This window comes from Tasmannia lanceolata, unplaced genomic scaffold, assembly GCF_043159265.1.
Source record: "Tasmannia lanceolata isolate RefF3 unplaced genomic scaffold, GAP_Taslan_0.1 ptg000018l, whole genome shotgun sequence".
Lineage (NCBI taxonomy): Eukaryota > Viridiplantae > Streptophyta > Magnoliopsida > Canellales > Winteraceae > Tasmannia > Tasmannia lanceolata.
The window spans coordinates 25,215,228-25,226,098 of NW_027518695.1; the positions used below are offsets into that span (position 1 = coordinate 25,215,228).

At 39.8% G+C, this 10,871-nt stretch overlaps 1 protein-coding gene across 1 annotated transcript; it reads right to left on the reverse strand.

Moving 5' to 3' along the window:
• Nucleotides 1–3,505: 3,505 nt before the first annotated feature.
• Nucleotides 3,506–9,804, reverse strand: LOC143851068 (histone deacetylase-like protein). The gene is made up of 4 exons (XM_077360388.1): nt 9,648–9,804; nt 9,437–9,561; nt 4,118–4,243; nt 3,506–3,895 (listed from the first exon to the last, which is right to left on the reverse strand). The coding sequence occupies exons 1-4, from the start codon at nt 9,672–9,674 to the stop codon at nt 3,715–3,717; spliced, it is 459 nt and encodes a 152-aa protein (XP_077216503.1). The 5' UTR covers nt 9,675–9,804; the 3' UTR covers nt 3,506–3,714.
• Nucleotides 9,805–10,871: the final 1,067 nt, after the last annotated feature.

The window sequence follows — 10,871 nt, forward strand, 5'->3', positions numbered from 1 at the left end:
TGGCAAGCTTGTCTGCATCCTCGTTTGCAGAGTGGAGTCTGTGAGAAAATTAGGGGCAGATCATCCTACAAATTTCTGCAAATATGCTGGATAGTTTCCATGGACCCAGAGCTAAAGTGCTAGCCCAAGCTATGACGTTTGACGAGTCTCCCTCTACTATTAGACCCTACAAAAGGGCTCTCGCTTTTGCTTCATTTGAGTCACAAATCCTTATAGGACCTGAGAAGGAAATCAAGGGTTAGCTAAAGGAGTCGCGAATCAAGCCTCCAATACCTGTTGGACTGGGTTATCCTTTGGAGTTGCCATCAAAGTTAAATTTCAGCCAACCGGTTGTGTGTGTGTGTGTGCGCCCGGGGGGTGGGGGTGGGGGTGGTGGAGGATTCCAACGAGGAGATCGGCGATTCTTGAAACTTCTCTCTCATATAATGGATCTCCAATTACGAAGTATCTCTGCCCTTTGTCCTACAACTTACACACTGGGTGAGCAATAGCCCTTCATCTGGAATCTCTATAGAACTTTGTTAATATAGGCCTTCTAAGATAGTTCCAATAATCCTTGTGGTGTGAATATCTATACAAGTGAAATAAGAGGCTTTATCCAAATCCTTCTTATCAAAGTACCTAGTGAAAAACTGCAATTATGTGAGCTCTTTATGTGAGGAGCAACATGACAATCACATTTGGCTGGGTCTCACTCACGGTAACATTGTTAATCACTTTAGCATGGAGATGTTTTTTTATAACCAGAAATTATCAAGAAACCGGAGTCATTGACACTTTAAATTTTATTAATATTTGGAAAAAATACAAGAGGACATGCTGCATAGCCTTAAAACCCAAAACAAAAGAAAGAATCAACTAAATCGAATATTAGTAATACCTAATAAATCGCATCTCAAAGCCCCCTTGCAAGTCTAGGGTGGTCCTTCCACCTCCAAAATGTTTAATGGCTACTCAAATCACAAGCATGGTTAGCAAGAGCACATGCTATCACACACAGACACATACAGACACACACACGCACACATTCATACACACTTACATAGTCATTCATACACAAGTACGTAGTCTACACACACAAACATGTGCACAAACTCTACACACACACTATGGTGAGAAAACTGCATATTAGTGTCAAAGATACAGTCCATAAGATCCTCCCAATAGTAACTAATAGCCCAAGCTGACTCCTTGTTGGAATTAATCATATCTATCAGCACCTCACTATCAGCTTCCATATAATGTTATCACGCTCATAATATATATACTCGAAGCATAAGCACATTTAATCGTAGGTGGGAGTTGTCCTCCATGAAATTCTCCATGAAAGTCGTTGAGTAAATGCCTTCCAATAGTGGATTTTGAGGAGGCTTGCACATGATTCTAAACTACCATTAAAACAAGTTCCATATCCATTACGAATATGCACAGCTGAAGAAAAGATGATTGTTTGATTCAGATACCAAGATACGGAGGGGATAGATGTGATCCACACGCATACCCAAATCAATAAGGGCATCCGATGTCATGAATTTTCATTGAATTACTTGCCAAGCTTTGAAAGCATGTGGAGGAATATGGTCTTCGTTTAATTTAAGGATGAACCAGTAAACCAAAGTATTGCATGGGAGAAATACCCATCCAAGGAAGGCTTCTAAACAGTAAAATCATTCTATCCGTGCATGAGCAAAGCATCACAGAGGAGGAGTCTGATTTCTGCAGGATACAGTCTCAATTCAAGCTGAATGCACCTCACATAAGATTATTATTTGAGTGTTTGGCATTCTTGGTGTACTCCTCAATAGTGTAGAAGATGATGTTACTATTGTTGACATTGATTTCCAGCCTCGAATCTTCCTCTAATCAAACAAAAACAATCCTTAATGCCAAACAACATTAAGAGTATCCATACAGATGAAAATCATGATATCATCTACAAAGAGAAGTCAAATGACAAGGTCTCCATGGCAGAAAGGAGTGAACAAATAGACAACATCTCCGTGGTGATGCAAAATAGGTAAGGAGAGATGTGAACTCCCTATCTAAGGCCATTAGAGCTAGGGAAGTAGCTTTTATGCAATCGATTGAGCGGGATAGAGAATTTTGATGTGTTGATGCACGAGCAATCCAAGCAGTTCAAGCTGAGTCAAAGCCTAAGGGTCCATTCGGTTGCACAATTTCTAAGGTTTACTAGGTGTTTTGGTTGGTTTTGGAGTGCCACATCATCTACTTGTGGTGTTTGTTGCATGTTTTTTATTCAAACTACTTGAAGACTACTTACCTTGTCTCCCCCTTGTAAGCCAATATGGTATGACTTTCCCCCCCACTAAATAACGAGCAAAGAAGGTTTTTTGCAAGTAGAGTCTTGGGATTCAACAGTCCTTTCTCTCTTCTCTCTCTATATTGGAAATGACACCCCTACTACCCACTTATTTTGGTAATGACACTCTCCCAGGAAACTACTTCAGTTGATAACAAAACACTATTTACTACTACTCTACAAGGAGACTACTGCTAATAAGCCTGTTTACTGCTTGAATTCTAAGTCACCACTACTCTACTAGGCAATTACGTGCAACCTTGGAGATTCATAAAGGCAATGACAATGAGAATTTCCTTCCATTGATATTGCGAAAAGTGAGTGCATTTGAAAGTTTAGGAACGGGAGCTAAAAATGTGGAGTTCAGCTCATTAAGCATTTTTACCTTTGGTGAAGAAGTTTCAAATGGCATTGTACACATCACCTTCAATAAGATACCACAAGGCCTTGAAGAACCAGGACAAGATGATTTGTTAGGATCCGAATGAAGGACAATTTCTTCTATTTCTTCTTTTGTAACTGGTCTAGAAAGGCAGGCAGTGACAAGGAGAGAAAGCATGCATATATAGTTCAGATTATGAGAACAATAAGAGAAATCATATGAAGCCCACTCCTATTTTAAAGGGCATCATTTCCTATTCATTAACCTCTTTATAATTCTCAACTCTCACCCCTCAAGTCTCTTCACACCTCCCCCTCACATATTTTTAAAACCTCTCTGTCGTGTGCATCATCGCATGCCTTTTGCTAGTGTATATAATAAAAACAACACAAATATTCCATTCATCCTCCCTCATCGTGTGCATTTTCGCATGCCTTTTGCTAGTAAATATATACTAAAAACAACACAACATATACAGCGGCAAGAGAGGAAGGCGGGGAGGAGATTGTTTGAATGAGGGGCTAAGAGGAGAAAGGGGGAGAGAGAGGCGATAATATGCATCAACTGTTATTCTGAACAAGGAATGGAAAAAAATATATCCAACCAAGTAAAATATAACAGATGAACAGGGTAGACCAGAACTAAAAAAATGAGGATGCCATTCGGTTTCCACATTCCACAAGCCAAGGAGTCAATCCATCATTTTGATTCCACAAAAATGATTGAAAGATTTAGAGGAGAGATCTTGAATGATCATCAGCAATTTCCAGCCTAGATGAAGTTGCCAAATTCAATCCAGGATGGGTCTTTAAAGTCTAAACACTATCAATTGCTAAACAATCAGGATTGGATTCTGTATTTCTCTTATATTTACTTGTAATAACAATCAGTTATGACCTCAGAAATGGAGAAAAAACTAATAGTAATAATTCTGATGCTTGAAACTACACAAATACGGATTTAAGGTTCACCTTCACAAATTGCTCCGTGCTGTGACACTCCAACAGCAAGCTCAAGAGCTCGAAGTGGAATTCTCAGTCTGATTATCACCCAGCTGTAGACATTCTGTAGTAGGAAATGGTGGGCTCACTCCAAACTTCAACAGGTGGGCAATTTCATAAACAGATCGCAATTGCAAAATCACCTGAGCATCTAGATATGCATCACAAGAGAAACACCAAACAGACAAATCACTGGCACAAGAAAAACAAAATAATCAGAAGCAGCAATTTTACACTAAGGCCCTGTTCATTTGAGATTGTGCCAAACGATTGTGAGCCCAAACCTATTATGGGATTCAAAATTAAACATAATTTTGAGTCCAATAATCGGTTTTGGGCTTACAATCGGTTGTCACAATCTCAAATGAACATGGCCTAAACATATCTCAGAATAAGATCTTAATTCCTCTATACCTGTAGCTGAGTGCTACACAATGCTGAGTTTCCTGGTAATGCATGAGCATGTGTTTGTTAACAAAGCGACTGCAAAGGACATCTTTACAGCTCAAACATAACCAATTCTCAGCAGGATGGTAGCACCTGAAATGAATGCATACAATAAATGAATGCATACAATGAAAGAATATATATTGGCATTAAGCATGGATTCGGTTTAGAAATTGGAAAAGAATCTGGTAATAAATTTAAAACTTCAATGTTGTTCTTTTCCGCTTTCAGAATCGCTATTCCGTGACATGTGGTTAGTGAACCCACAAGTACCATCATAGAAGTATAACATCCCAAAAACTCCCATAAGTTGAACAAGCCTAACCATCCAAAGACCCTCTGAGGACTCCAAAACAAATACCTAAAAGAAGTAGACCAATGGCCCCTCTTTTTAGGGTTGCCCTACATGTGGCCCGTGGTTTTGGGCTTGGTCTTTGCATGTGGTGTTTTTAACATCAAAGAGGTTTGAACTTAGGACCATTGCTCTGATACCATGTGAAACAACCAATTACTCCAAAAGCTTAAGTTGTTAAAGAAGGCGTTATTCAATCTTTTATACTTTTAACAACTTCCTAGTTGGATGGGAAGCTTGCCTCCCCGGAAACTCGCTTCGGAAGCTAAGTTCTTCTCGCTTTCCAAATTTACAAACAATGCGCTTCCTAGATGCTTCCAACATGTTTCTTCTTAATTAAAAGTACGCTTTCTATTTAGGTTATTATTTCTTCCTAAAAGAATATTTTCTCCTTTTGATAATACTGAAGGAGCATTATCAAAAAAAAAATTTCCATTTCAAAAATAATGCTGAAGGAGCATATTTACAAAAAGGGTGCATTTAAAACTTAAAAACTCGTCTTAAGTTTTAAATGAAAATTATGTGGATCTTTTCCAAGAAACTTAATATTAAATATACATGAATAAAACATATGAAACTGTAAATTCTTAAAACTTGTAATTATAATTAGTCACAAAGTCTTCTTTTAAACTTGTAATCCTTACTTTTAATAACCATTCCTCCCTAACCTACTGCAATCCTACTCTTTCTATACACTTCTTGTTTGCTTCCAACCTCCCTGACCTACTAAAATCGTACTTTTTCTATGTACTTGTTTGCAACGAGAGTTATTACATGCTTCATATTGACTTTCAATGACATTCCCACACATTCTCTTTACTTTCTTACTTTAGAGCTTTACACTTTTCGTTTCTCGCATTTTCTCTTTTCTAAACCCCTCACTTCCTGCATTGCTTCTCGCACTCGCCTCCCACTCTGGCAAACTATGGTTTTAAAAACCAACTTCCTAGAGAGTCATGTGTCTAACAACTAAGGAAGAAAAGTGGATTTGATTACTGATAGGGAAAAATTCAAGGATTATAATCACAGGAATAAAAAAAGGGCGAAATATTTATACCATTCAAAAAGGGGCTATAAATAGTTATACCATTCAAAAAAGGGGGCTAAATAGTTATTTCTAGCGCACCCCAATCAAATCAATGACTATCAAGCCCTAGCATGAAACTTCACTGAAGAGTAGTGTCCCATCTAGGAGGAAGAATTGTGCCCCATCTAGGAGTTAGAAGTGTAAATAAATTGCCCCAAATTATGTTTTAAATGGAAGGGGTAATTTGGGTATTTTAAAAATATCACTTACAGTCAATTAAGTGATTTATGTTGAAAGAAGGGCACTCTTACTCCGATAATTTTAGTCCAATGTCTTGGGCTTTTTTGCCTAGGTTTTTAGAACTGTCTAGTTGTTTTCCTCATAAATTTGTAAACTCAATGTACTTCTTTTATGCCATGCATGATTTTAAATTTCCACTGCCCGACACAAAACGACCAAAATGTTTCCATTTTAATCTCCACCAAAACACGTACTGAAACCAAAATGCATATTGGAACCAAATTCACAAGTGTATTAGTCGTACACTATACCAATATGAGTTACATAATTATATTTGTATAAATTGCATGCAAAATATTGAGTATTTCTTTGTCATTAAAAAAAAAAAATTGTTTATTTATATTTTATAAACATTTATATGAATAACATGTGAAATATAGTATGTAGTGAAACAAACTGAGGTATAAGTTCTGGCAGGTTCAAGTAAAAGTCTAAATCTATAACAGGACAAGGTATCTGAGGTATAAGTTCTGGCAGGTTCAAGTAAAAGTCTAAATCTATAACAGGACAAGGTATAAGTTCTGGACAGGTTCTTGATTCTATTCAAAATCAAGATTGCAAAGAAAATAAGGTACCAAAAGTTTTGCAGGTATGTGAAAGTCAGATTAGGTTTACAATGATATGATGATAGGGTTTTCGAAAGATTCTGGGAGATATATAACACAAGCAAGGTGGTAAGGTTTGACACCTAGGATGATTGAAGCGAAAGAGAGGTGAGGAAGAAGGTCGAAGGTGGGGAAAGGGTTAGAAATGGGATTGACTGGTGGTAAGGGTTTGGAACATAGTTGCAAGATTGGAAAAGAATATTGGAAGCGATACGTGAAACATGTGAAAAAAATTAAAGGGGAAATGAGAAACAAGAAACTATAGAAAAATGCATGTGAAGCGCATTGAGAAATGTCTTGGGTAACGCGAGGGAAACGTTTGTGAAATGCGAGGGAAACGTGAGTGAAAGATTCATGCATTTGATTGTAGAGGAAGATGGAAAATGCCAAGGTGGAAAAACACGAGGGAAACGGGAGTGAACGTTTCCCATGGGTTTCTTAAATTTCCCCCGCATTTTCCGAACGTCTCTTCCGCATTTCTCGCGCATTTACCGAGCGTTTCCCACGCGTTTTCGAAATGTTTCCCCTATTTTTAATAGGCATTTTGTTTCTGCGTTTCCCACCTTCCTATGAAGTTTCCTGCTTCTGTGGCTTGGAGTGATGGGTGATGGGTGGAGATGATGAAAGATCGGGTATATGGGTATAAGATGGTGATCGATGGCAAGGGATATGTAGGAATGTAGTGGATTTAGGTATGATGAGACTATCGTGGGTGAGAGTTTTGGGATTTAGGCTTCAAGGTTTATAGGATGGAAAGGGCAGGCTAGGGTGGTTGAGGGTGATGGTTAAGGGTATGAAGATAGGCATTGAGGAGGTGATGGAGTGGTTACGGTTGAAAGCAAAAAAAATCAAGAAAGCAATAAACCAAATGCTCACAAGTGCAAATTTCAAGATCTATTGAGGAAAGGATATAACCAAGCTTAGGAGTAAATCAATTCATTCAAAAGTGATTTTAAAAAGAGCCTTACATTTATAAACTAACCACAATTACATTTATAGACTAACCCCATGAAAATCCAAGGGGTTTAACTCCTACTTACTTGCATTAGGACTCCTACTCCTACTTGTACAACTATAGACATCCTACTACAAGCATTCTATCCTACCAATAGTCACGTGACATTGAGAAGCTAAACCTCGAGGCCTTAACGTAATTCATCAGCGCGGCCATCGCTACCGATTGTTCCAAGCTCTGCACTTCCAATGACTCATTGAAGTGGGCGATGTACTCTCTCAGTGACTCGTCTTTCTTCTATTTTACTGACGAGGTCTTCTAGTGACATTGACTGCTGATGAAGCGACCCAAGAGCTAGTGGCTGAGCCGATCGAACGAGCTGCTGGACTTAGGTCGGAGCTTCAAAGACCAGACCGGGCGGCCTTTTTCAATATGGCCGGGAAGGCTTGACACATGACCGCATTTGGGGTGACGTGCAGGAGCATCATCGCCTTAAAGGTCTTATGATAATCGAAGGGATCCAAGGTGCCATCGTATTGGTCGATCTAGTGCATCTTGAATCCCCGAGGTAGCGGAGCCTTTATGATCTCCTTGGTGAAGGCCGGTTCACTTGAAAAACTGTGGTTTGTCCGCCGTGCTCTTCTCTTTCATCATCTTGCTGATGTCGCTGATCATTTGATTCATCTCTTCGATTTGCCAGTGCATGTCAGCATTCCTTGGACTCTGGTCTGCAGAGCGACTCGATCGGCCAGACTGGCCGGGACTTGAGGCAAAATCTGACCAGCTTCTTGCATTCCTTCAGAAGGGCTCCTAATCATGTCTGTCCAGATATGAATTATCCTGCTCCACAGGTCTTACATCTTCCCTTTCTGCAGGCCTTCCATCTTCCTTCTCGGCCAGCCTTCTGACCAGGTCGGCTAAATTCGTGTCCTGCCTAGCTAAGTCTTTGAATTGACCCATCGTTGCTATGACCTCTCAAGGCTGGGCTGCAAGTCAGACATCATGGGCTGAGGATGGTTTTGAGAACCATTCCTCAAAAAAGATCTTGCCTCGGACTCGGAGTGCGAATCTTGTCGAGTGTTTCGGTTGCTCTTCCTCGGTGCCATGAAGCTTAGATTTTTTTCCTTCATTCCCACGGACGACGCCACTCAGTTGTGGTTGAAATCTGGACTGAGGCGACCTCGCGCTGAGCTCGGCTTCTGCAGACGACCCGGGCTCAGAGAAAATACATTGGAAAGAAGGCCCGAAGTTGGACTCCCATTTTTTTTTTTTTTTTCTGTGTGCGTGTGGAGTGGGGTGGGGTGGGGTGGGGGTCATGCTTAAGTTAAACGGGGCAGCAATGATACCAACTGGGCCTGGCGAGGAAGAGAAATGAGAATGATTTGTGATTATGGGATGTGTGTTGCATACTTCGAAGTTTAGTTCTCCTTTTATAGACTAGAGTCCTTGACAATTTAGGAAAGTTGTCATTCTTGGAGTCTTCCGCGAATGGACGAGCTCCAGAAAATCAAGGTTTCCAAGTTTATCCCCTCGTTGCATTTTAGGGTTTCTAGATAGGTCGTGAAACGACCAGTTTACCCTTTGCCACCTCTTGAACCACCTGGCACCAGGTGTCGGGCTGCCATTGGAGGTCGGATTTTATCACCAACATACTAGCAATAAATCATGGGTCATCTTAATCATGGACTAAGGTCACATTCTAATGAGCCTAGTGTGCATGTCCTAGGTTCTCTCCCGCATTCTATCGAGCATTTGGAGACAATAGTTCATGAAAATATTCCACAGAAATGACATCTGAAATCTAAAGTCCCAACTAATCGTGCAAGTTTGGTTGTTATCAGTGCGAAAAACTCAATCTGGACCATGAAACTCTTATAGATCTTGCCATGATTGAACTCAAACAGATACAAGTTTCAAATATTCAGTATTAAAATATGTCCAGACTCCAGAGTATCAGCAAATTCCATCTGGGTTCGGGTAATTCTAGGGTTTATGGGATTTAAAATTTCGGAACTTGAAATGATTCGATAGTTTTTAGATAACTGACCTTGAGCAAGGAGAATCAGGAGTTGGAATGTGAGAGAGATCGAGAGACAAAGTAGAGAGATGATCGCACGAAGTTCGAGCTTCGACCCACCCCGATTCGGCTCCATACAATTCTTCTACTTCTTCCTGAAATAGAAATCTTAACAGAAAATAAACAGAAAAGGGAACTTAGAGAAGAAAAGGAAAATGAGAAGAGGAAGGATTCTTTTTACCATCGCAGAAGATGAAGAAACTGCCATTAAATTTAATTATTTGCATCCAAGATCTTCTCCCTGTTCGAGACACGAAATACAGAAAGAAGAAGTGAGTGGGCAAAATTCATTTATACGTAGTGCAGTATTTTTTTTAAAGTACTGTACGGCCCACTCCATATGATGGAAACCTCTATAGATTCGAGGGTTGGAGAAAAGTATGGAATGGGGTGTTAGTTTCAAGAAATTACTGGTTTTGCGTACTTTTAAAAACAATCATCGAACACGGGTGATTCTTCAAAATTGGGTGGAAAAAAGACCCCAGTGAAGTGCTCTTCTGACATTATCAGAATCAAGATGGAGTCCTCGTATGTTGGTCATTTATGATTACCTTTTCATTTTTTTTAGTATTTTCTTTGGAGAGAACATCCCCATGTATTTAATGCATCTCACCCCCATTTATGTTGGTGCATTGCACGAGGCTTCGTTTGGTTTGTCTGAGTGTGTATTTGAACCGACAGAAGCTTGGGTTCGTTTGGATCTTAGCCTTCAGAAATAACAAGAGACGGAAGGATGCTTGACACGTCTTAAAAAAAACTTTTTTGGAACAGTGGCGCCTTTATTAACAGCCGGTTTGGTTAGGATTTGAAATTTTCCTTTGAAACCAGAGTCCGTTGAGTTTGTTTAAATCTTGGCCGTCACCAATATGCATAGACGGTCGGATCCACGACACGTGGACATCTATATTGAATGATGGCGTCTTTTACTGATATTGCTGGCGTTACTGAAAATTTTAAACCAATACCGTCCCACTGTTTGCCCTCTCCTGTCATTTCAACCGTTTTCATCTCTCTGTATTCACTATCTTCTTCATTCAAAATCTTGGATTTCTACTATTTCTTCAACCCACCCTTCCATTTGTTCATCAAACTCCCTTTGTTCATCAAATCCTCTCCCCTCCAATCTGAAGGCAAAATGGCTGGTTCAAAGAAATCAAAGAAGGCCGCACCAACTGCACCAACTCCTCAGGTTCCTCCTATGGAACCACCAGTGAAGCAGAGAAGGATGAAGAGAGAGGTATGAGTTTTTTGCATGTTTCATGTTAAACTATACAGTAATGTGATATCTGAAAGAAACGGGAACCCCACTGTAGACACCCAATTTTGTCCTAGAGATGCAACAAAAGCCCATCTTCACACGGCGCCCGCCTTTTACGGCTTCGCTAAAAAGCCCGTTTTCACACAG

Coding starts and splice junctions, on each gene's coding strand:
- LOC143851068 (XM_077360388.1), bottom strand. CDS start 9,674: ATGGCAGTTTCTTCATCTTCTGCGATG. Junction 4,244..9,436: donor CCTGATTCTCCTTGCTCAAG/GTCAGTTATCTA, acceptor CATTCATTTCAG/GTGCTACCATCCTGCTGAGA. Junction 3,896..4,117: donor TGTGTAGCACTCAGCTACAG/GTATAGAGGAAT, acceptor TTCTTGTGCCAG/TGATTTGTCTGTTTGGTGTT.